Source organism: Zootoca vivipara, chromosome 10 (genome assembly GCF_963506605.1).
Source record: "Zootoca vivipara chromosome 10, rZooViv1.1, whole genome shotgun sequence".
Lineage (NCBI taxonomy): Eukaryota > Metazoa > Chordata > Lepidosauria > Squamata > Lacertidae > Zootoca > Zootoca vivipara.
The window spans coordinates 62,010,493-62,037,340 of NC_083285.1; the positions used below are offsets into that span (position 1 = coordinate 62,010,493).

At 41.4% G+C, this 26,848-nt stretch overlaps 1 protein-coding gene across 9 annotated transcripts in view; it reads left to right on the forward strand.

The window, feature by feature from the left end:
* The window catches only part of USP6NL (USP6 N-terminal like), a 144,230-nt gene that overhangs the window by 29,412 nt on the left and 87,970 nt on the right, over positions 1-26,848 (forward strand). For 2 of the 9 annotated variants that reach the window (XR_009558227.1, XM_035128055.2), the window contains exon 1: positions 50-964. The exons of the other annotated variants lie outside the window; for them this stretch is intronic. Coding sequence is in view for 1 of the 2 variants with exons in the window: in XM_035128055.2 (XP_034983946.1) it covers positions 892-964 (73 nt within the window). In the remaining variant the exon portion in view is untranslated. Of the gene's footprint in view, positions 1-49; positions 965-26,848 lie in introns of those variants that run through there. 9 annotated transcript variants of the gene reach the window in all.

The window sequence follows — 26,848 nt, forward strand, 5'->3', positions numbered from 1 at the left end:
TTTAATTAAAAAAATAAAAAAAATTTTTATAAAAAAAAAAAAATAAAAACAAGCTTAGCTGGCTTTGTTTTGTAGGTTCTTTGACCATTCCTTTCCTTTTTTCAGTTTTGTGGGTTAGATTGGTAAGCAGGTGTTACGGATGATAAACGTACATTTTGTGTAATGTTCTGGAACATTTAATTGCTGGGCATTCAATTATTAAGATTACCTGACAGAAGCAATAGGAAAGCTTCAGACTGAATGTATGTTCTGTGCCCCTGGTGGTAGGATGAAGTGTCGCCTGAAATGCTCATAGGATTTTTCACTTTGCTGTGTAAGAATTCTGCTTCTGTTCAGGAACGTCAGAGGCAGGTGTGCATAAAATGGTACTGAACTGTTTTTGGGTTGCTTGAAAACCTTCTTGATTTTCTGCTAAGGGCTTGAAGTTCAGCAAGGTGGAGATTTGGGTTATTCTCCCCCCTCCCCGGCAACTTCACCAGTAGATTTGATGCCTGTCTCATTGCTGAAATCTTTGCTCTGTGCTGTTGAAAAGTGCACAAGTTCATGTTTTGAGCAGGTGCAAACATGCTCACCTTCTGTAGTCCTTACCTCTAATTGAAGAAAGGCCATGCTTACATCTGACTTGCATTTTAATATGCTTGATGGAGAAAGCGATGAGAGTTGCCTGCCTGGTGTTGCTTTTGCATCCATGTGCTGAAGTCACTTCAAATCCATCACCTCTCACTGTACAGTTGTCAGGCACCCTAAGCGTATCCCCGGAAAGGTAACGGAGTTGCTGCTGCGTCGCTCTTGCTCCAGCTGATTTGAAGGCAGACGTGTAATGATCTGTAGGGATGAAACCTGTTGGCATTCCAGAGGAGCAGCTGGTGGCTTTGATCTTGCTAACTAGCAATGATTCAAGTCTTGCAGATTGTGAAAGAGCTGGTGTCACCAGCACGACGTAGAACGGACTCTGCAAAGAAAGGTAGGAACAGGCTTGAAATATTCATCCTTAACTGTTCAAGTAATTCTTGCGGAAGCGTAGTCCTGCAGATTGGCACTTGAGCAACTGTCTGAAGCCTATGCCATCTTTATTTCAAGGCTGCATGTTGCACACTGGCATTCAGCTGCTGCAGCCTTGCTTTGAGTGGTGAGAAATCTGATACGAACAACATTGACAGTGCTAAAGAGAATTCTAATAGCCCTCAATAACTGAAGATGGAATTTAAGTATATGTAGATACTTTATTGTAAGGATCAGCTATTCTATTGCCTCTCTTCTCTTGTCCCCCCCCCCAATTTTTTTCCCTGTCTGTGTAATTCAGAGTGTTAAAATAGCAGTAGTATGCTAGAAACTCTGCAGATAATATTTTGTAACTAGTATATTTGAGAAACTAGATGTCAGTGCTGCTTGGGAATAGCGGCTTTATAAATCTCATGTGCATTGCCTTTGAAGTGGGTTCTATTTAGTATGTTTAACTTTAAGATTAGATACTCTAAAGCAATTTTACTTAAAAGCACCCCTTTGATTCCCTTGCATGTCAGTTATTTTGATGTAATTCCACTTGCTATTTTGTGCTTTAAAAATGCCTTCACAATATATCTGAACTGGTTCCGCCTACACAAGAGGGTTTAGTGAATTACTCTTGTTTTTACGACTGCAGCCAGCTTTAGAAATGTGCACATGTAGGTAATTATTTTGTAGATTTTTGAAATTAAACATTGTGATCACAAGCAATCTTGAAGCCTTTTAAGAAAATTAGGATTTTAGCAGTATTTTACCTGAAATTATGAAGCAAAACTTATACATTCACTCACACACACACACAAACACATACAATGTATATATAATGTGTGTGCTTATGGCATGTAGGTTGAGTGCATCTGTACTTTAAGTTCAGATACCCCAATAATAGACACGCTTTCCTTGAAGAAAGTCCAATTTGTTTAATTAGAACTTAATTTTTAAGCAAATATGCCCAAATCTGGAGACACAAACTACTGTTAATTTAAATGAGCTCATCCACAGACACTTAAGTTTCAATTTTTTGGTTCTTGGATATGCTGTGATGTCATAGTGAGGGTACAATTGAACTTAGCTTTACGTTTGTTAGACAGTATGTGCATTGACTATATATCAGTGTGAGTATTGGCCATATATAATGATGGGACTCATGTATACATGTTGCAAAGAACTAACTCCGGATGGGGTTGCACTCCACCTGAAGAGCTAGGGATGCTCGTCCTGGAGATGAGGTGACGTTAGTGGTCCAGGACGACTCACCAGCTGCAGCCTTATTTAGAGATAACAGAACTTGCCTTGGTTACACATCTGGCTATGTCCAATATATTCCAGTATTGATTATTCTAATACACTTTACATGCATTTGAAGTTGGTCCAGAAACTAAAATTGGTGCAGAATGCAGTGACTCTAATGCTTATAAGATATAGGCATCTTGTTCATATTCTGTACCAGGTACACTGATTGCCTATTTTTTGCAGGGCCAGATTTAAGTTGCTGGTGTTGACCTGGCCTAATTTCCTTTGAACTTTAAAAGTTTAATTGAAATGGGCTTCTGATGCTCTGTTCTCTGATTCACTCTCTTCTCTGATTCACTGGTGAGAATTGTGAAATTAGTGAGTACCAGGGACCATATTGTTTTCTGGGGTGACCCCACATCTTTGGAATGCCCTCCCATGGAAAGTGTGCCTGGCTCCTGCTTTGCTGGCTTTATGAGGATTTAAAAGACTTTTAAAAATTCCGATGTGCATACACTTAATTTTAATGTATTGTGCTTTTAATTGCAGTATTATCTGCTGCTGCGTTATTTTAATGCATAAGTCAAATACTGTATTGCTTTTCAGGTTTGGTTATTTGCTCTGCAGTTTAAAGTACCGTATGTTGATGTTATTGAAAAGCGGACTGGAAATGTTTAACATATTATTGGCTGTAGATATTATTCTCTCTTCTTGCTTCCACAGTGAATCAAAAATTTAAAAATACACTCTCCTCCCTCCCTTCTCGTGGGAAGAAATAAGTTTTCAGTCTACTCCACTTTTCATTTTTCTTTTCAAAACTCATATTCTATTTAGCCGGAATTCAGTCAGTCACTGAATGGGTTTAAAGTTTTATCTGAATTGTGTTTGCTATGTCTTATGGAGGTAGAATATAGGCAGTTCAGCAGTTTGTGTCACCATGGCATTGAATTATTTTTGTGCTGCAATCGTAGACATGCTGACCTTGAAGTAAGCCCCATTGGACTCAATAGGACTTACTTTTGAGTGTATTTCTGTAGGTTGCACTGGTAAGGCTTTTAATTTTTATCTGTATCGTTTTCTGATTTTGTACAGTAGATAACATATGAATGTTTTCTTGATGCTTTGACAGTTTGGGTCCCCTATCCCAATACCCCCCCCCCACTACTTCTTGTTCATAAGAATCAGCTTCATTTTCTTAAGCTCTGTTTCATGGAGTTGTGTTTGTGTCATACAAACTGTGTGTGTATTAAAAAAATTACCACCACCACCACTTAGCATGATGGATCTGCATCTGAGGAAAGTTCTTTTTCAAGAGAATAGCCTCTTCAGGATAATCTCCATTTAGGCATCTCCCTCTAAAACGGAAAGAGCCACTCTCTCCGCCTCCCACTGTGCCCCCAATGGATGATTTTCAAGTACAGTGGTACCTCTACTTACGAATTTAATGCGTTCCGAACACACATTTGTAAGTCGAAAAAATTTGTAAGTCGAATCCCATAGGAATGCATTGGGAGAAAAAATTTGTAAGTCAAAGCAACCCTATCTAAAAATTCGTAAGTAGAAAAAATCCTATCTAAACCGCATCCAAGATGGCGGATGGAGCTCTATTTGTAAGTAGAAAAATTCGTAAGTAGAGTTATTTGTAAGTAGAGGTACCACTGTATCCTCTTGGGTATCTTGAAGGAAGGGGCTCCTGGCTACCATATTACAATCTTGCAAGAAGGGGCCTGGTTCCAAAGTTCTACATAGTTTAAATTATGTGAACTCTGACACCTCTTCTCTCTCAATTTTCAGAGGTCTTCTTCAGGGGCCTTCTCAGTGTACCTTTTTGGTAGGTATTATAGTTGAGTGGATCTTTTCTTTTTAGGTGTGTCCAGACTCCCTAGTCTTCTCCCTAGGAAGATGCATCTGGCCTCTAATTTCAGGTGGTAGTTTTCTATCCTTTTTTTCTGTTGACCCTTTGAGAGAACAGGACTCTTGTTCTCCTGCTTCGTGTACTCCTCTTTTTGCTGTGGTCATTGCAATGTTGTCTATTGGTAATGCTATTTGCTGTCATGATTTTATGATACAGATGTACCTTGGAAGTTGAATGGAATCTGTTCTGGAAGTCCGTTTGTCTTCCAAAATGTTCGACTTACAATGCGTGCTTCCGATGGGCTGCAGGAGCGTCCTGCAGCCCACCGGAAGCTGCACCAGATGTTCGGCTTCCGAAAATCATTCGAAAACCGGAATAATCACTTGTGGTTTTTGATCGTTCGGGAGCCAAAATGTCCGAGTTCACAGGCGTTTGGCTACCAAGGTTCCACTGTATTTTGCATTAAAAAAAGCATGCGTTGCCTCGACAAGCATTCATTTGATGGGAAACATGCATGTAAATATTCCATTTTTTAAAAAAATAATCTAATTATATATTGAAACCCTAACTATGAAAAAGTGAAACAGTCCTTTCCTTGTCCAGTATCTCTGAAAGGACTCGTTGAGTTTCAAAAATAAAACTGCCAATATGCCATTGTATGAGCCTAGATTAAGACCACATTCGGAATACTGTGTCCATTTCTGGTCACTACCTCAAGAGGAATATTCTGAAGCTGGAAAAGGTGCAGAAAACAGGAACAGAAATAATATAGGAGATGGAGCAACTCTTCTAACATGACAAATTAGAACATTTGTGGCTGCTTAGAAAAATGGTGAGGGGCTATTTATAGAAAATGGCACATGTTAGGGACAAAGGAGAGAGAGAGAGAGAAGTATTTCCTCTCTTACAATTCTAGAACCCAGGGCCAGCTGAACTTTGGAAGATTCAGAGCAGAAAAAAGGAAGTCTTAGCACAGATTATAGTTAAATTACGGCATTCACTTCAAGACGTGGGGACGGCCACAAACTTGGATGGCTTTAAAAGATGGTGAGACAAATTCATGAAGACCAGGCTGTCAATGGTTACTAATCATAATAGCTGTATACCACCTCCAGAATTAGGGGCAGCATGCCTCTGGATACTACTTGATGTGAAACAGTGGGGGGTGGCTATTACTCCTGCATTCTGCTTGTGTGCTTTCAATATGCAATCGTGTTGGCCACTGTGGGAAATTGGATCCTGGACTATATAATAAAACCTGTGTCCCTGACCACTAAGCTTGTTTGTTTGCTTTAACATAGCAAATATTCTTCCAGAGTCACACAATTAAACAGTGTTCTAAGTTTGTCTCCTGACAGGGCTTTGCTGGTAGAATAGATTGGCGTATTGTGTGGGTAGAGCAATATTTAATTATGATATTTAGACAGCTACTTAAACAACTTGGTCATTTGAGAATTAAAATGAATGCCTTAATTTATTGAGGGAGTTGTCTCTTAATTAATCTGTTCTTATTTTAGGTGATAACCATGGCTGATGTTTAACATTTTTTTTACTGTGAATACCAGATCTCTTGCAGCTGATATAAATTGTTGTGTTACTAAGCAGTCCATTTCCTTTTTCCTTTTAAAAAAGGGCAGTAAATTTATCTGGGTTGCCCAAGCCAGATAATTTACTGTCCTTAAAAAAGAAAAAGACTGCTTAAACATGTCTCCTGGTTTCTTATGAGACACTAAACCTTAATATACCAGCATGTGACTCCTTCTCTTGGCTCGTAAGTGAGGAAGGGCCATAGCTTAGTGTTGGAATACATGTGTTGAATGACACAGGATTGGTTACTGGAATCTTAAATTAAAATAATGTATTGTCAGACTTTGAAGTATTAGACTAGATGCAGTAATGGTCCAACTTTTTGTGAGCATGTTTATAGCTTGTTGATGCTATATCAACTGTTAAAGCAGCAAATGTCAATTAGGAGACCCAAGTCAGAACACTATAGGTTGGATCAACCATAGCGCATTGGACTATGGTGTATTCAGAAAAAGGAACCAAAGGTTTATATCTCTTTGGACACATTAAAGCATTGAGTGACGGCAGGCCAGTTACTAACTCAGGATTTGTACACCATCTGTAAACTGGAGATGCTAATCGACTTTACTGAGATGGCGATTGGGTTTGTGGAATGAAGATTTCAATGCACTTTTATAACAAGTGCTAAAGAAACTGTAGGCAACTTGCAATATATATTTAAATGCTAGCTAACTTTTTCTGTACTGTAGTACTGTAACGTAAAGAGGTGGTGAACTTTTCTGTCTCGGGTCACCTTGACAAGTGTTCAGTAGGCCGCAGCAAAGTATATTGGTGTGCATTCCTGGGTATTCATAACTATGTTTCTATTCATAGTCTTTCATATGTGGTCTGAAATGTTAGAGAAGACTAAGAAAGGAAGGCCGAAACAGAATAGTTGATATGCTCTTCGGGGGCACACTTTTCGTGACTGTTCAGAAGCTCAGGTATTTCATAACACAGCTGCAAGGCTGCTAAGACATTTAAGCATCAGCACATCTCAGCACTCGGTAAAGAATTCCACAGGTTAGCAAATTCATTTCCTAGCATGATTCAAAATGCTGCTTTCCTTTCCTTTCCTTTGAAATGCCCCCAGCAAATTGTCAGAGGCAACTACAGTATCAAGACAAACAATATAATCAGGAAGAGCAACAAAATGAAAATAGTGAAACATTGTGGATATCTCAAACATGTAAGGGAGAAAGTGCTTTTTAAAACCCTAAATCTAGGGTATTTGAAGTACATGCTTCCAGATAAATCTGCGTGGATGTTAAGCTTGTCATTGGAGTTGTCTAAGGGTGCCCTTGCCATCTCAAGTGAGACAAAGCCTTCACTGTAGTGGCCCCTCAGATTTGAAACTTTCCTTCCTGATCTGTTTGCCTGCTGCCAAGATTATGGGTTTTTGGCAGCAACTGGGATGGTCTCATTGGGGGTGGGGGCTTATAAGGGTTTTAATAGGTAATGTGATTGTAGATCTGCTTGTAATTGTTGGTACAGTGGTACCTCTACTTACTAATGACTCTACTTACAAATGTATCTACTTACGAAGAGAAAAACATAGTAAAAAATGGCGGCGCGCTTACGAAATTTTCCACATCCAAACGGCCACGCTGCCCTGCGCTCGCCGCCGGATCGAGCCCTTGCCGCCGCCGCCGTGAGGCTGGCCTCCTGCTGGCCTCGCAGGATCAGGCTCTTGCCGCCGCTGCCGCGACGAGGCCAGCCTTCTGCCAGCCTCGCGGGACTGGAGCCTCGCCACTGCTGCTGCTGCAGCAAGGCCGGCCTTCTGCGGGCCTCGCAGCAGGGTGATGGGAGTTGCAGTCCTGGCGACGTCGGAGGCCGAGCCAGGGCACCCGCGGCGGGCCGTGTGGGGCTTGGGCTCGCGCGGACATGGTGCAGGCGGCAGCGATGCGGAGCCTCTCTTGACGGGTCCAGCAGTACCGGGTGGGCGCCTAGGCTGGAGTGACGGCGAGGGGTGGAGGGCGCTTCCTCCGCATGGCGACTCCAGCTGTGCTCTGAGCAGAGAAGCCGAGGACAGGAGAGACGGGCTCGCGGCAGCGGCGGCCCGATCCAGCGGTGGCGGTGGCAAGTGCAGGGCAGCGAGGGAGGTGAGGCTCTGGGACGAATTAATCCGTTCCCAATGCATTCGTATGGGAAACCGTGTTTCGACTTACCGGTACAAATGTTTCTACATACGAATGTGCATCCGGAACGGATTAAATTCGTAAGTAGAGGTTCCACTGTATATGCTGCTGCCTGTCTTTGTGGCTCCTTTTGTATATTGGCAGCTGCCCTGGGAATTTAAAAAGTGGATTCAGAACTAAAAAGGGGGAATGCAGACAGAACAGATGTGGTGTACTTATTCTTTCATTTTCATTTTCATTTTCATTTTCATTTATACCCTGTCTTTCTCCCAAGTTGGGATTCAAGGTGGGTTACAGCATTATAAACATTAATAATAAAATACAGAATAATAAAAACAAACTACCGTAGTTAAAAACAATAATTAAACACATTGCAGCATATTTACAACCTACAATTAAGTTCTGCTGTACTACAGCTGTTATTTACGGCTGGGGGGCAACATGACTGTGAATACACTTGAAAATGAGATGTTTTAATGGTATTTGGATCTGAAGGAACTTGGTGTTCTATTTTGCTGATAGTCTACGTGACTAGCAGGCTTGTGATACTCTCTGTGGGCTTCAGGATTTCTTCACTGAACTCGGTGTTGACGGATGGATGTATTCACAATCTATTTAATCTCTTTGGTTTGCCTTAAAAACAAAAAAGGAAAGCTAGTCCTTGAATGTATGAACCTTCTGGTTTGGGTTGTTTGTGTGTGCTCTTTGTGCTGGGATTTTGAAGGAGCAAAGTAGAAAATGAGCTGTTTATTTTCATCTTCCTACAAACAGTCACTTGTTTCTCCCTACCCTGGTCTTTACTATCAGGGCTTGCTAGTCAGGCCTGGATGTTTTTCCCAGACAGTTGTCTGGACGTGTATGTCCGTGCTTTGCTGTTTATGTTCCAGTACAAGATAAGATAAATCTTTATTGTCATTGTCCCCTTGCGGGAACAAAGAAATTGCTCGGTTACCACATCCACTCATATAAAGCATTCCACATAATCAAAAAAAAATTACTACAAAAACCTCATTAAAGCAGTGCAATATGGTACAATATAACAAGTAAAATAAGATGACTTCAAAGTCCAGACTTTCCATTTAAGGCCAAAATCGCTCTAGAGAAGAAACTGTTCCTGAGACAGCTCGTTCTTGCCTGCATTGTTCTATATCTCCGTCCCGATGGCAGGAGCTCGAAGAAACGGTGACCAGGGTGCGTTGGATCTCTTGATATGTCTAGGGCTTTTCTATGACACCTGGTGGTATAGATTTGTTCTAAGGTGGAGAGTGAGCAGTACATAGCTCTGTTGCATTTCAGGGTGGATGTGGCCAGCTGCACCAATTTTGTTTGTAAGCTCCAGCCATTGGGTCAGGGTCCTCAGATAAGTACACTGACACCCTGACACATCCTAGAGTTAGGAAAGAGCTGGGTTGTGTTGGGAATAGTGCTTTTCTCTTCAAGCCTGAGTCAGTGTAATAATAGGAGATGGAAGCAACAAAGAAACAGAGTAATTTAGTGCACTACAGTGGTACCTCGGTTTAAGTACAATTGGTTCCGGAAGTCTGTACTTAACCTGAAGCGTATTTAACCTGAAGTGAACTTTCCCATTGAAAGTAATGGAAAGAGGATTAATCCGTTCCAGACTGTCCACGGCGTATAAGACAATTGGGCATATAAGACGACCCCCAACTTTCCCAGTTAAAATATAGGGTTTGGGATATACTCGCCGTATAAGAAATACGACCCGGCATATAAGACGACCCCTGACTTTTGAGAAGATTTTCCTGGGTTAAAAAGTAGTCTTATACACAGGAATATACAGTACATAAACTGAAGCGTACTTAACCTGAAGTGAACCTTCCCATTGAAAGTAATGGAAAGTGGATTAATCCGTTCCAGACGGGTCCGTGGAGTACTTAAACTAAAAGTACTCAAACTGAAGCGTACTTAAACCGAGGTATGACTGTACTGAAAGTGAGTAAATGGTAAAGGGACCCCTGACCGTTAGGTCCAGCCGCAGATGACTCTGGGGTTGTGGCGCTCATTTCGCTTTCCTGGCCGAGAGAGCCGGCGTACAGCTTCCGGGTCATGTTGCCAGCATGATTACGGTAAGCCACTTCTGGTCAACCAGAGCAGCACACGGAAACGCCGTTTACCTTCCCGCCGGAGCAGTACCTATTTATCTACTTGCACTTCGTGCTTTCGAACTGCTAGGCTGGCAGGAGAAAGTGAGTAACCCCTGGCCTAAATCTGGTATACTGGGTCAAGCTGCAATGCAGGCTTGGCTCTGAAATGTGGTGTAATATATATATATATATATATATATATATATATATATATATATATATATATATGTGAAATGAGTTCACGAATGGTTCTACTATTTATTAAACCTTTCCTATCTTGTTTCTCTGCTCCACCCTGCTCAATCTTCGCTAGATCTAATATTTCCAGAGATGTTTACTGATTAAATAATTTTTTGACAAATAACATTTTATATTTTCAGAACTTTAATATAGGTGCCTTTTTGAGAGAGAAGTGTGTAAGAATTTGAAATTCAATAAAACAAATTCAGGCTCATTATTAAAAGGAAAGGTCATTTTTAATATCTTTTCCCTCCCCTTATCAAATTGCACAGCAGAAGCAAAGTAACTTTAAAATTTGATGTGTACTCCATCAATGAATCGGATTTAATATGTCAGCCACAAAGACTTGCCAAACACTTTAAGGACATATTGTGTGATGGTCTCGAAAAGTGGATAGGTAGGGCCATGTAATAATTTATCTAATTGCTCTTAACATAATATCTCCTCCACAGCTTGACAATGTGTGATGCTAATTTGTAAGCACCCTATAGCTTAGGTCTATATGTATTACAGTGCATTTGTGAATAGAGTGCTTTGATATTAATATTCCAATGATTGGATGATTGGAAACATTCTATGCTCTTCAAAAGGAAGAGCAACCTTGTGATGGGTTTCCCTTGGCAAGGATGAAATAACCTAATCCAATTATGCTTCATCTGCTTTATTGACCTCTTCGTTCTACCTTCTTGACACATAGTGGCACAGTAAAGGAGCTTACCGGCAAGTGTTTTTGCATTTATTGAATTTGCAAAGCTGCTATTAAAGTTTTGGAAATGCACGGATGGAGCTTGCAGGCTTTCTGTCCTCATGGAATTGGTTTTGGAAGTGATCTTACTTTCAGGTACTCCCATTATTCAGTCCTAGAGCAAATATATTGCTCTGAGTAATCAAAATGATTACTTTAGAGAGTCAGAAACGTAACATGTTCAGGTTGACCCTAAACATCGTGGGCAGTGATGGCTTAAGTGTTGGTGCAACGTTGCCTAGATGCTTTCCGTACACTTCAGACTATAGGAATGCTAGGAAGACTATGGACTTTTGCCATGGAAGCAAGCAGGCGGGGAATTTGGGAGGTTGTATGTACATCATAGGATTGTCTAGTTTTAGGTGAATTTTGCCAGTTGTTGCTTCTGCTTTCATTGCAGCACTGTGTGTTAACAATCCTAAAGGGGCAGCGAGGAACTGACCAAGAAGTGAGGTGAAGGGCTGAACTTTATACATTGACTTGAACTAACATGTTACCTGATTGTGGGTTTTGTTGCCTTAGCAAGAGGAGTTTGGATATTGCAAGCTCTGCTGTTGTTTCAAAAAGAAATTTAGAGATCATTGTACTTAAGTTACGCTGCCTGACAAGAAAAGATCTTTGGCATTTAAAGTCCAATTGTCTTCATTTAACGCCATCTTGCAGCAAGTAGAAGCGTTACCCACACATCAGCTTATGTGGGTGAGGGATGACAACACTTGTCTTCATGTATATGAGCAGGGTTCAACTGCAAGTGAACAAATGCATCCTTCTCTTTCTTTCCCTCCATTGTGGTGGTTGTGTTTAAATTTTGTCTTTCAGACAGTTGATTGTAAAAGTGAGAGATGAAAGGAGGTTGTCAGCACAGCTTTCTTGGTGAGGCAGTTGATTTCTCCCGAGCAAAGAGAGCAATTCATTTAATTTGTTTGCTAGACAAGACTGTCATTGCTGTTGTACGGATGGGTAGCATAGGCTGTAAATTTTGCTGATATGAAACCCCAAGGAAATGAACTGCCTGGACTTTGAGGAAGTCACAGAAGTCAAGAGGGCAAATCTAGTGTACATAATATTCAAATATTAAACATGGTGCCCAGTTTAGAGGATAGAGGGCAGAGATTGTTTTTCTAATGTGGGGAATTCACAGCATCAGGTGTTGATCATCCAATGAATAGATACTGCATTTTCCTCTAAGCTCATTTAAATTCTGGCTTAAATCTTTAACTGGGGACAGTGTTTTCCTCAATCCACAGTTCCATGGTCAATGCTGGAAAGAGAAGGAAAAAGTTAATATAGGAGAGAGAAGGTGGAGAGGACAATGTATAAGGCAGCTTCCTATGTTCTACCTAGCCTGCAGCTTGGTCATTCATGGGTTAGCCTAATGCATTTGCAGCCTGAAAACCCATGTTTCTGCTGATCTTTGGATAGAAACCAGAAGGAAAACCTATCTTAAATGTCTTTTTCATAATGCAGAGTGATCAGGATGCTGGTACAGGATGATGGATCCTACATGAGTGGTAGAGTCTCTGCTTTTAGGTCATTTCCTGCAGTCATACTTGATCAAAGCTAAATCACATGGGTTCAGTATTAAGCTGATCTTCATGCATAAACAATCCTGTTCTGCTAGCGGAAGAGCCTTTCAACTGCTGAATAGAACACACACACCCCAGGAAATTTTGGGGGCATGCAGGAGGAGTGGAAGAAGGGAACTCCCATTCCCACTTACTGCTTTCCCCCTTCATATCTGGGAAAGCCTGTCTCTCTGCCTTGTTATATAACATGTAGCTCCAACAGTCTTGTTTCTAGATTCTCTTTTTTGAGCAGCAAACTGACAGATTCTAGACAGCACAACAGATGTTAACATCTGTAGTATACTTCGGACATAACAACTGACAGTCAAGCACACTTCTCCAGGGCATTTTTACTGTTGGGAAAGTTGAGCTTTGTCAGGTATTCTTGCCACAGAAGGAAAAACTTTTTTTAAAGCTTGCCTCAGCTGTGTACATGTGGTTGTGTTTTTTTAAATGAAGCATGGGTGATTTTCATGGGTGATTGATCCCCTTCATGGATCAATGCCTTGTCGTGGCGAAGGGGCTTGAATAACTCGGAGAAGCTATGAGCTATGCCATGCAGGGCCACCCAAGATGGACAGGTCATAGTGGAGAGTTTTGACTAAACGTGATCCACCTGGAGAAGGAACTGGCAAGCCACTCCAGTATCCCTGCCAAGAAAACTCCATGGACAAAGACAACAGGCATATAAAAGTTATGACGCTGGAAGATGAGCCCCTCAGGTCGGAAGGCGTCCAACATGCTACTGAGGAAGAGCGGAGGACAAGTACAAGTAGATTCAGAGCTGATGAAGCGGCTGGGCCAAAGCCGAAAGGACGCTCAGTTGCGGATATGCCTGGAAGCGAAAGGAAAGTCCGATGCTGTAAAGAAAAATATTGCATAGGAACCTGGAATGTAAGAACCATGGATGGAGGTAAGCTGGATGTGGTCAAAAATGAGATGACAAGAATAAATATCGACATCCTGGGCATCAGTGAACTAAAATGGAAGGGAATGGGCGAATTCAGTTCGGGTGACTATCATATCTACTACTGTGGGCAAGAATCCTGTAGAAGAAATGGAGTGGCCCTCATAGTCAACAAAAGAGTGGCAAAAGCTGTATTGGGATGCAATCTCAAAAATGACAGAATGATCTCGATACGAATCCAAGGCAGACCTTTTAACATCACAGTAATCCAAGTTTATGCACCAACTACCGGTGCTGAAGAAAGTGAAATTGACCAATTCTATGAAGACCTACAACACCTTCTAGAAATGACACCAAAGAAGGATGTTCTTCTCATTACAGGGGATTGGAATGCTAAAGTAGGGAATCAAGAGATAAAAGGAATAACTGGCAAGTTTGGCCTTGGAGTTCAAAATGAAGCAGGGCAAAGGCTAATAGAGTTCTGTCAAGAGAACAAGCTGGTCATCACAAACACTCTCTTCCAACAACACAAGAGACGACTCTACACATGGATATCACCAAATGGGCAGCATCGAAATCAGATTGATTATATTCTCTGCAGCCAAAGATGGAGAAGCTCTATACAGTCAGCAAAAACAAGACCTGGAGCTGACTGTAACTCAGATCATCAGCTTCTTATAGCAAAATTCCAGCTTAAACTGAAGAAAGTAGGAAAAACCACTGGGCCAGTAAGATATAATCTGAATCAAATCCCTTATGAATACACAGTGGAAGTGAGGAACAGGTTTAAGGATTTAGATTTGGTGGACAGAGTGCCTGAAGAACTATGGATGGAGGCTCGTAACATTATACAGGAGGCAGCAACGAAAACCATCCCAAGGAAAAGGAAATGCAAGAAAGCAAAATGGCTGTCCAACGAGGCCTTACAAATAGCGGAGGAGAGGAGGCAAGCAAAATGCAAGGGAGATAGGGAAAGATACAGGAAACTGAATGCAGATTTCCAAAAAACAGCAAGGAGAGACAAGAGGGTCTTCTTAAATGATCAATGCAAAGAAATAGAGGAAAACAATAGAATGGGGAAAACCAGAGATCTGTTCAAGAAAATTGGAGATATGAAAGGAACATTTCGTACAAAGATTACCATAATCAAGGACAAAAGTGGTAAGGACCTAACAGAAGCAGAAGACATCAAGAAGAGGTGGCAAGAATACACAGAGGAATTATACCAGAAAGATATGGAGGTCTCGTACACCCCAGGTAGTGTGGTTGCTGACCTTGAGCCAGACATCTTGGAGAGTGAAGTCAAATGGGCCTTAGAAAGCACTGCTAATAACAAGGCCAGTGGAAGTGATGATATTCCAGCTGAACTATTTAAAATTTTAAAAGATGATGCTGTTAAGGTGCTACACCCAATATGCCAGCAAGTTTGGAAAACTCAGCAATGGCCAGAGGATTGGAGAAGATCAGTCTACATCCCAATTCCAAAGAAGGGCAGTGCCAAAGAATGCTCCAACTACCGCACAATTGCGCTCATTTCACACGCTAGCAAGGTTATGCTCAAAATTCTACAAGGCAGGCTTAGGCAGTATGTGGACCGAGAACTCCCAGAAGTGCAAGCTGGATTTCGAAAGGGCAGAGGAACCAGAGACCAAATAGCAAACATGCGCTGGATTATGGAGAAAGCTAGAGAGTTCCAGAAAAACGTCTACTTCTGCTTCATTGACTATGCAAAAGCCTTTGACTGTGTCGACCACAGCAAACTATGGCAAGTTCTTAAAGAAATGGGAGTGCCTGATCACCTCATCTGTCTCCTGAGAAATCTCTATGTGGGACAAGAAGCTACAGTTAGAACTGGATATGGAACAACTGATTGGTTCAAAATTGGGAAAGGAGTACGACAAGGTTGTATATTGTCTCCCTGCTTATTTAACTTATATGCAGAATTCATCATGCGAAAGGCTGGACTAGATGAATCCCAAGCCGGAATTAAGATTGCCGGAAGAAATATCAACAACCTCAGATATGCAGATGACACAACCTTGATGGCAGAAAGCGAGGAGGAATTAAAGAACCTTTTAATGAGGGTGAAAGAGGAGAGCGCAAAATATGGTCTGAAGCTCAACATCAAAAAAACCAAGATCATGGCCACTGGTCCCATCACCTCCTGGCAAATAGAAGGGGAAGAAATGGAGGCAGTGAGAGATTTTACTTTCTTGGGCTCCTTGATCACTGCAGATGGTGACAGCAGTCACGAAATTAAAAGACGCCTGCTTCTTGGGAGAAAAGCAATGACAAACCTAGACAGCATCTTAAAAAGCAGAGACATCACCTTGCCTACAAAGGTCCGTATAGTTAAAGCTATGGTTTTCCCAGTAGTGATGTATGGAAGTGAGAGCTGGACCATAAAGAAGGCTGATCGCCGAAGAATTGATGCTTTTGAATTGTGGTGCTGGAGGAGACTCTTGAGAGTCCCATGGACTGCAAGAAGATCAAACCTATCCATTCTTAAGGAAATCAGCCCTGAGTGCTCCCTGGAAGGACAGATCGTGAAGCTGAGGCTCCAATACTTTGGCCACCTCATGAGAAGAGAAGAATCCTTGGAAAAGACCCTGATGTTGGGAAAGATTGAGGGCACTAGGAGAAGGGGACGACAGAGGACAAGATGGTTGGACAGTGTTCTCGAAGCTACGAACATGAGTTTGACCAAACTGCGGGAGGCAGTGCAAGACAGGAGTGCCTGGCGTGCTATGGTCCATGGGGTCACGAAGAGTCGGACACGACTAAACGACTAAACAACAACAACATGGGTGATTTTTGTGCATTTCGCCAATATGTGTTGTCATGTACAGTTAATTTGCAATACTAACTTTTAATAGACAGGTACAACCCCCTTGAAGCATTTATTGCCTTTACAAACAAATGTGCCATGTTAAAAAAGAATTTAAAGTTTTGAAGAGGTGACCTAATTTTTAAAATAGTTTATTTTTCTTATAACTCCTAGAGCACTGTTAAACACCCATGAGTATGGGATTTACTATGTTTAAATATGAATGTTAGCCTCAAGCTTTGGCCATTAAACCTGCAAGCTTCCTCATTAAATTTACAGGTTGTACTAGCGTGTCCAACATGTTGACAGTGCTTATGATATCTACTTTGTAAGACAGCTATTTATTTACATTTGCCTCACATTGGGCCAGGCTTGTACCTTCTTGGCTTTAATTTAAGAGTTATTCAAAGTGAAATACAAAATGTGCCACGACCCCAGTTTACACCATGATTTGTAGCTGTTCATCGGAGCTCATTGTTCCAAGACACATGCTTCTTAAAGACAACTGTGTGGTCCATATTCTTTTACCTAGAATACTGAAAACCCTAGCTTCTTTGTAGGAGAAATTGGTTTCTAGCCATCAAGGTTGTACGTTGGTTTGAAAATACAAAAGCAATGAATAAGAAAGAGCGAAATTTTCAGCATGGCTTTTGATTCTTATGTTCCTAAGTCCATGTATCAAAAGGGTGCAAAGACCGGAGCAAGTTCTTTAGGTACAAGAATAGCAAACCCCAGGTTTTTTTAAAAGGGGCTGTATAGCCTAGCTTTAGAAATGATTTTTTTTTTTGCTGGGGTGGTGGGAGCTTTTGCTGCTGCTTCTCTTTTCTATGTTACTTCAGGAGTTAAAGATGCAACTGCATTTTGCCTGCGGGGATGAGGAAATGCAACCAATGTTGGGTTGGTTTTGGTATCAAAGCCCAAAATGGTGGTGTCCAGGCCCCCCTTCTTCCCCCTTCTTGGCTTTCTGTATTTTTAGACTGTACACACACACACACACACACACACACACACACACACACACACACTGTTTTGTTTTTATGCTGCAAGATGCCCTGAGAATGCTTTGTTTACAGGACAGTCTGGAAATGCTGTAAACAAATTCTGCTGCATGGATACAATTCTGCTGCTGTGTCCCTTTCTAGCAGGAAAGGAAGACTGAAAATGTGGCTTGCCTGCCGCACAGATGAGCCATGCAGCAGCCAAAGAACCCCCAACCTTTCTTGCACCTTTGGGGAGGAGACCGAGATTGCCATGCAACTCTCAAGAATGTCCCCACTGACCTCCTTGCTCTTCATGCTCACCAGCGAGTTGATTCTCATGCTCTTAAGCTGCAACACTCCTGTTGTGACAGGCCAAAATGTGGGTGGTTGTCCCAAAGCATAAATAACCAGCTTGTAGGCCACCACAGGAGTCTTCACAAAGGAGCTGGTAACACAGGGAGGCAGAGAGCCTCTTTCAGAATGGCTCTCTCTATTGCACAGCATTGTGGGATTGCACCCAATGTTAGACAGCCCATTGAAATTAATGGGTATGACTAACTTGGGTCCTTTAATTTAATGGGTCTACTCTGAGTACAACTAGCTTATATATAATCCATGGTTTGGAGGTGTGGGATTGCGTCAAAAATAGGCATAATACTGCTTGTATTTCCTCTACAACTGCTTCTTATTGGACAGCATATTCAAAAGGGCTGAGTGTTTCTGTGGAGCGAAACATAAAAGAAGAGCCTGTTGGATCAGGTCAGTGGCCCATCTAGCCCAACATCCTGCCATTACAGTGACCAGGCAGTTGTTTATGGGAAACCTGCAATAGGGACACAAGAGCACTCTTCCTTCCTTTTAAAACTGTCCAGGTTGGCGGCAATCCTTGCCTCCAGGGTTTGACTATGCACTGTCTCGGCTGCATAAAGAAGTGTCTTCTTTTATCTGTCCTGAACTTTCCAACATCTAGCTTTTCACCAGGTGTCCATGAGTTCCATTGTTATGAGAGAGGGAGAAAAACTTTCCTCTATCCATTTTTCCATGCCATGCAAAATGCTGCAGACCCCTGTCATGCCACCTCTTACTTACCTTTTCTGTAAACTTGAAAGCCCAAATGCTACCAACTTTTTCCTCGTAGGAGAATCATAATAGAATTGCCTAGCAAGCTCCACCCAAATGTGCAATTTCTATAGCAAAGTATTACCTGTTTATTCATTTTGACATGCATCGTGAATATGAAAATTTTATGTGGGTTTTCTTAATGGGTAAGATATGTAGCTTAGCATTCTGGAAAATTTCTGACGTGTTTTGATTCTGCAAAAACGTATTTCCATCTGACTTGTAGGTGGCCTGTTGCTCCAGTTCCTGGAAATGATAAGAGTGCCCAGTTTGCTAGACAGTGGTCCCTACTGTTTGACTGTTCAGTTTGCAACAGAAATAAAACTTGGAATTCAGAGTGGAAGATGTTTTCCTCTTCAGCTACAGAAGGTCCATTCTGCAGATTCGAGAGGAACAAAGGTCCCTTTTCATAAGCTGAGTGTGTCACCACCCTGCCTTTCTCAGGAATCCAACAAACCAGGGCTAGGTTTACACTAGCCAGAAAAAGGGCAATATTGCAAGGAATGTCTGCTCATCTGTCTCTGTACTAATTAATTAAACGGTACATAGCAATATGAAAAAGAAGCAAGCTTGTGCATTCATTCATTCATTCAGTATCCCATACGTTGAGAAGCTAGCCATCCCTTCACAGAAGTAATTCTGCCCTGGAATATTCCTGCACTCTCGTGGCAATATGTGCAGCCCAGGGTACCTTTCCTGCTGCCATTCATCTTTCCTGGAGGCAATGGCTTTTTACACAGGCAACCCTGCACTGCAAGTACAGTTTTCTGATGTCGAGAACAATTTTGAGTGTTAAAGGGGAAACACATGATACAGTCCTCTCACGGAGCTTTCCTCCTTCTGCTGGATTTGGACTTGAAAATCAGTGTGTGGAAAGTATATAATACAAAGTAAAAGTATACTCTTGTCAATGGCACCAAAGTCAAAAATAAAATTCAAGCTTTTTATGTATGGAAGGACAGAGGATAGCCATCTTCAATTAATAGCAACACTTGGTTTGTATTACTTGACTACTCTTCCCTGAATTTTTTAATGACTTGTTATAATGGCCATTGGTTAAAAACAGACCTTTCCCCCAGAATGTTTTGAAGATTTAAGTTTGGAAAATGTGTGTGCTTTATACTAACATCCTATTATCTACTTGCTCTTCATTATATTTCATGATTTCTGTTAGTTCAATTCACTGAAAACAGATTTTCTAACTAAAAGAATAATAAGTTCAACAGACGTTTCAAAAGAGTTTGCTCTTATTGGAAGAACATCCAGAAATTATCCCAGTAAGGGAAGGAATTAAGTTCATTGTTGTTGTTGTCATCGTCCTCTCTCTTCCCTCCCTCGCAGTGATGTTTCACAATTCCTGATAGTTTCTTTTTCACGGTGCGCTTCCCAGAAAGAGACGAACCTGTTGAAATGTGCTCCAGTCTTAGATCATGAGTATCGACACACAAGCCTGCACTTGTTGTATTCATAATTTTATATTAGAATGCACAGCTTCAGGGCAAGTGCATAGCATTGCGCCACCCTGTATTTCAGACCTGCACTGCCGCATTCGAGACATTTGTAGAAGAAGGTGAACCTGTCACAAAATGTTGTTGTGTGCCTTGCTCCTGTTCAGGGATCCTTCTTTTTGGCATGCTTATCCAGACATGTATAAATTGACATGTGTTTTAATCTGTTTTTAGCTTAACTGTTGATTTTTAATAATTAAATTCTAGTTTTTTTAAAAAATACTTATTTTTAACTTTGATTTTTAAGGACAATTTCAGTGTTTGCTTTGTATTCATTAAAACTGCTTAGCTGTTTTGTTTACAATCAAGTGGTATATACATTTTTGGTCAAATAAATCAATCTGATATTAAGACAGTCTTCCTCACAAGTAGACTGGGTGCTGCTTTCTAGTTTTCCTATTATAACCTCTTCTGTAGGTTTGTATCCATTCACGGCTCCCTCTTTCCTGCTGTTGCAGTGGCTACTACTCAAGCCACTTGGAGACCCCGTAAAACAGGAATGGGGAATGTGCGGCTAGCTAAATTTTGCTGGACTGCAACTCCCATCATTCGTGACAGTTGACCATGCTGACTGGGGCTGATGGAAGTTGGAGTCCAGCAACATCTGGTAGACAACAGGTTAGCAACCTCTGCAGCAGACCAGTGTGGGATGCAATTTGGAAAACTGCAGCTGATGGGGTGGGAGAATGAATGGGAACTGGCAACTCCTCCCTTGCATAAATGGAAGTCTCAGGACTGTGTTGGATTGAAGCCACTGTTGGTAGCTCCCACTTAAGCCTGTTGTCTGCCCCTATAGTGTAAAATTCTGTACCATTTGAAACATTTAAAATGCTGACAATATTGAGAATGCTGCATGTAAAGTTGTTTTTCCTTTAAAATGAACGTGTAATGAAAGGTTCGATCTCCTTTCCTCTCAAATGTATCCCCACATTTCATCTGAAATTGGCTGAATTAAAATCCAATATTGATTTTTATCTATATACAGCAAGCCACTTTTTCCACTTCTCAGAGAAATCTATATGCTGGATATTCTCCTTTATGATCCTTTTTGGGTGTATTTAACATTCAAAGCCCTGAGGTCTCGTAAAGTTCTTGGCTCCTTGCTGTCCCCCACCACTGCCAAATGTTTTCCGGGAACATGAGAAACTACCTTACACCAAATCAGAACAGTTGTCCATTTAGCCTAGCATTCTCTATTCTGACTGGCAGCAGATCTCCTGGATCTCAGGAAAAAGAAAGTCTTTGCCATCACCTCCTATGTGATTCTTTAAAAAACAACAACACACCTGATGCTTGGGCTCTTTCCTTTGCCACTTTAGGAGAGCTAAAGTCCCACTTCTAAAGGATTCATAACTTTGGTTGCCACAACATTTGGGGGGTTGGGGAAGGAGCACTTTCCCAATGTGTAAGTCCTTGGGCAGAGCACTGTAAGGAAGCCTTTTAGAAAAACACTGCCAAGTTAGCAGAGAAGCACAGAAACCTGATCCTTCTCCAAGATATGAATTGGGCATCTTTCAGACACTACAGTGGACTTGCAGGCCAAGATCATTGCTCTGGTATGCTGTCTTGGCTTAGCTGAGTTTGCTTTCCAGATGGCTTGGTGTTGGCAGTTCCGTGTTTCCTTCTTGAGCAGCAAGCCTTTTTATCCCCTTCTCGAAGCATTTGTGGATGTCTTTGTTCAACCCCTTAGACCACACTCCTGTTTCCATTTGAACCTTGTTTTGATTAGATGCTTCCCATATTCACAATTATAGAGTACTGTACTACATTCCAAAGAAATGTAGTACATTCCAAAGAAATGAGCTAGAGGCAAGACACAGCAGTGAGAAAACTATTCATATATGACAGCCTTTATCCACCTGTTGTCCTCCAGATGTTTTCAACTACTGTTCCCTTGATCTTCAGCCAGCACTGCTGTTGGTGAATGCTGATATGCAAGAATGAATAAAGTAAACATTGGACTGTGCACTCATGTTAAGGAATGTTCAAGTTTATTGGATGTGGGCAGTAAAATGGAAACTTGAACTCTGGCCGTAAAGGTTAAATCCTGAAAACTGAATCTACTTAGAGCCCATGTTTGTAACAAGGACATTTGTAGTGGCTTACTCACATATTATAAAAAGGTGCATGTTATGGGCTTGTATTAGTCTCTCCTTGCTTTCACAAATTCCCTTATCCCTTTCCTAGTGTTAACAACAGTTCAGTGTTTCATCTGAATCCTTGGCACTAAGAGTGGTTTGCTTTTAATTTAGAGATTGAAATCAGGATTAAAAACTGGTTTGTCTCCACATCAAAGGCTAACTATGGTTTGTGATAACTATTACACTGGTTTAACACTGAACCATGGTTATCTCTTACCTGCTGAGAGGAGGAAGCCCACGAGCCAGCGGTCACAAAACTCAAATTTGTGTCAAATTTAGTTTACTATATTGTGTAACTTTTTAGAATTGTTGAAAAGGAGATGGTGAGAGAGGAGATACTGTACAGCCACTGGGTGTAGGTACTACAAGAGAAAGGACTTTCTGACCATTAAAACCATTAAAACCACCATACCCTCTCACATTTTGAAGTATTCTACAAAATCCTCAAAAACATTATTTCAGTGTTCTTCATAGGAACTGAAAATCATAGGAGCTCAACAACGAAACATTAGTGTAGTGGTCAGCATTGTAACTAAAACCCACACCTATTGATTTTGCTTATACAGTGGTACCTCTAGTTACGAACTTAATTCATTCCGGAGGTCCGTTCGTAACCTGAAGCTGTTATTAACTAGAGGCGTGCTTTCACTAATGGGGCCTCTTACTGCCGCTATGCCACCGGCACATGATTTCCATTCTCTTCCTGGGGGAAAGTTCTCAACTCAAGATAACTCTTCCAGGTTAGCGGAGTTTGTAACCTGAAGTGTTTGTAACCTGAGGCGTTTGTAACTTGAGGTACCACTGTATAAATGAAAGTTTTTGACATTCCCAGCACGATCTTGGCCGTGCAAATTTTAAGTCCTTAACTCCTGACTGTCTGCCATCTTTATTACTTTCAATTACATTTTCAGAATATGCTGTACAGGTGACTGCAAGATGTCTTCAGGGTGCTGCATTTCTTTCAAAAGTATAGGAGCTGCTTTTATATGGAGAGCCATTAAGTAATAGTGCGGCACAGCTTAGGGCTAGTAAAATGTTCACAGCTCCATTGCTAACAAAATATTGCTAAGCAACTTGCAGGTGACAGCTCCTGGAACAGACATAAAATTGAATAGGTTGAATTTCCCCCGTTTGTTTGTAATGGAAAATTATTGTTGCATATAAGTATAGCAACCGTGGCACCATATTCAACAGGCACTTAAGGGGAGTGAAAGGCGGGATATCAAGTCCAAACTCTAAATGGGTGGCACTCTGAAAATGCAATGTGTACTATTGACGTATCTGAGTAGTTCAGTCTGCTATAGCTGGGTCAACAACAAACATCAGGAAGGAGACAAGGGCTTGAAGGCTTCCTCTTAACTCCCACTTTCCTATTCTTTAGTTCCTACCCTTAGCTGGTCATCCAAAGTGATAACATTGAACAAGTCTTCTAATTGTTCAGGCTAGTGAGCAGTTTGAACCCTGGAAAGCTCTGTAATGCAACAGCACCTGGAGGGCCACTGGTTAGCCATCTTTGTTTTATGAGGACACTAGAATATTGCCTGACTCCCTTTGGTCTATTGATACATGGAAACTTTCTTGGCTGTGGCATCACTGTATGTTTTGCAGTTCCTTATCAATCTTTAGGCAAAGTTGTGCTGTGCAGGCTGATGTCTTGCTAGCTACCCCTTGTGGGTTTGTGACCCAACTGTCTTGAGGTGATGTGGGTTTGCCTTGCCATTTATAGGTGAATCTCATATCCTCTTATCCGTTTGAATATTGGTCTTGCTGGAAGTGTCCACAATTCTCAGATAAAAAATGTTCCCACCTTTATCCAAATTAGAGCCAAGGCAAATAGCACCATCTGAATTAAAAACAAGCCATCTAAATGTTTTTCAAAACCCATAGTGAGCTGTAAAATTCAGAACTCAAAATGGTGCCAATTGGTTGACTCCAAAGGGCCTCTAACATGCATAGAAGACACTTGTACAAAGGGAAGTTCTGCCTCGGTTTCCAATAGGAACCCCTTACTCCACACCCTAGCCAATCTCGAAAGCCCCCTAACACTAAGAACTTGCTTCTTGATGGGCTGAGTAGAGTGATGTGTGGGAAGCATAGGATTTCAAAGCCCCCTTCTAGCAGAGTTCCACTCATGATTATGAGAAGTGAAGACTCTCGGAAGACAGATATTTCCTTCTAAACTTAATATAATGTAAATAGTGACCTCTGAAGAAAGGGTTCCATGATGTTGCAGAGCTTGTGAGTCTCTCATGCAGAGAGAGGAACAACCACTAAGACAAATAGTTGCTGTTTATATAGTACCTAAATACCGTACCTGTACAAGAATGAAAGCACAAGGCAGGCCTTGCCCCACAGATTGTGTGTGTTTTAAGGAGAGCAGTTTGGCTGGAATTTTATAGCAGTTGATTGGAGCTTATTTCCCAATGTGTAAAGCAAAATGAGGAAGCGATACTCGGTTACCTCATAAAGAGCCATTCATTTATTTGTACGCTTGGCAGAAAAGAATGAACTTGTAATGTGGGTGAATTCAAACTACGCCCATTTTGGAGGAGAGGTGGGAGTGAAACAGTGAAGGATGACCTAATCTCCATTGTGGGATAAGTTGTCACACAAGCCGAACTGGTCCAGAGGCAGTGACGAATGCAGTATCACACCTAAGCCAAGTTTTTGTTTCTGTCTTTGTTGTTGGAGTGTGCTCCAAGAGCTGTATCTGAATTTCTTTTTCCCTTTCTGTATTTTTATATACTGTACATATAGGACTGCTTTTGGCACATCAGACTCATCTGCCCTCTGTTACAGCAACTTCTTATAGAATTGTGGCACCTAGGTGATTGTACTTTAGACTTTCCATTCTGTCGCTGGGGTCCTTTACTTTTATCAATACACTCCTCATGTCGTAGACTAACATGGATACAAGCCAGGAGCTGCAAGGCTGTACATGTTTCTGTCTGGAAGCCTTTCTAGGGTCTGGGATGCTTTGTTGGAAGTATGAGAAAGGGTTTGGGTTCTGGTCTACCCTGCAATGAATCTTGGAGACCCTTTCCTTGCTAGGTATTACGCAGGTGTCGAAGGCTCATCACAGCCAGGACCTGACTTATTTCAGAGTGTGGGAGGAGGTTCTGTTGTGCAGGCACCCCCATAGAAAAGACCCTCTCTCAGGTTTGCTGCATACTGTGCTTAGCTAACAGTGGCACCACCCAAAGATTCTCCTTGGATGACCTTGGTAAATAAGCTGGTCAGTATTGGAGCAGGCATTCACTCTGATAAAGGGCTTTATTTGTCAGCACAAACAACTTAAATTTGGATGAGCAGCAAATTGGCAGCAGTCCGGTTCCTGCAGAAGTAGTGAAATATGATTGCAGAAGGCTCCCCCACTCAGTCTAGCAGCTGCATTCTGCACTAGTTGCAGCTTCCAAACCAGCTTTGATAAGGGCAGACCCACGTGGAGTATTACACATTATAGTAATCAAAACAAAAAATAAAAAAATTCCTTCCAGTAGCACCTTAGAGACCAACTAAGTTTGTAACTTAGTTGGTCTCTAAGGTGCTACTGGAAGGAATTTTTTTATTTTTTGTTTTGACTACATCAGACCAACACTGCTACCTACCTGTAACATTATAGTAATGTAGCCCTGAGGTTACCAACACGTGGGTCACTCACTGTCCTGGAATGGCTGGTGAAATGTCCTTGTAGGAGTGATACTGTAGGAAAATTAGGGAAATGACTGCTTCTTGATATGTATTGATCCCACATAGCTGTCAGAATTGCAGCATCCAAAAAGGGTTGCACAGGAAGTACCACACCTTGATTCTGTTCCTTTCTGCTCAGACGTCATGATAGTGTGCTGCCACTTGAACATGAAAGAACCATAAAGTTTGCATCTGTTTTCTTCTCCCACCCCACCCCCATGTATGCTTGGAGGCCATTTATTTATTTATTATTCATAACATTTATATACTGCTTGATTGTAAAAACCCTCAAAATGGTTTACAAAAAGATAAAACCATAAATTCAGGAAGAAAATATACAAAGCATTATAGCACACAAGAAGCTAAATTTTAAAATGGATTTAAATTCACATCAGCTTTTCAAAGCATCTAAACAAAAATGTTTTTCAGCAATGACAACATTGTCAGTGACAATATGCACTGACTGCTTTGGTGACATTTTGCTATAACAGCATTATTAAATTTTCCTGCAGACAATGTGTATCTCTCTCGCACCAATCCAATATGCAGAATCTCCCAGGAAATCTTAGAGCTGTCAACTTGCTGTTCTAGTGAAATTTGATTCTGCATGGAAGTGAGTTTCTTCCCTGCAGGCAGATCTAAATCTCTCGCCTTTCCTTGTTTATATACAGGGCTTCACCTTCCCTTCACCTACTCCACCCTGCCTGATTATCTTTGACATTCCTACACTATCTTCACACACTTTTATATTTAGCATTGTTTTCAGTTGGGTTAACTTGTAGACCCAGCATGTGACTCATAATAATAAGTCATTGATGAAACAGCCTTACAAATAATAATAAAATGTATTGTCCTTCCCACTGCCTTCTCCATGCTAGGTCTAGCACTGTTTGATATTGTTTTATATTCTGCTGGAAGCTGCCCAGAGTGGCTGGGGAAACGCAGCCAGAAAGGGAGGGGTATAAATAACGAAGTTGTTGTTGTTGTGGGTATAAATAATGAAGTTGTTGTTGTTGTTGTTACAAGTCTGTATGACAGCTCTTGAAGCAGAGAGTTGTCAACCTGGGTTTCAATAGCCAGTTCTAGCTGAAAGTTGAAACTGCAGGAAGACTAGCCAGGAAGGAAACCTCTGACCGACAACAGGTCAGTGTGGATCATGTGATACTACAGGATCCCAATAAAAGCTTTCCATAATAATAAGAGCTCTGCTGGATGACATCAAAG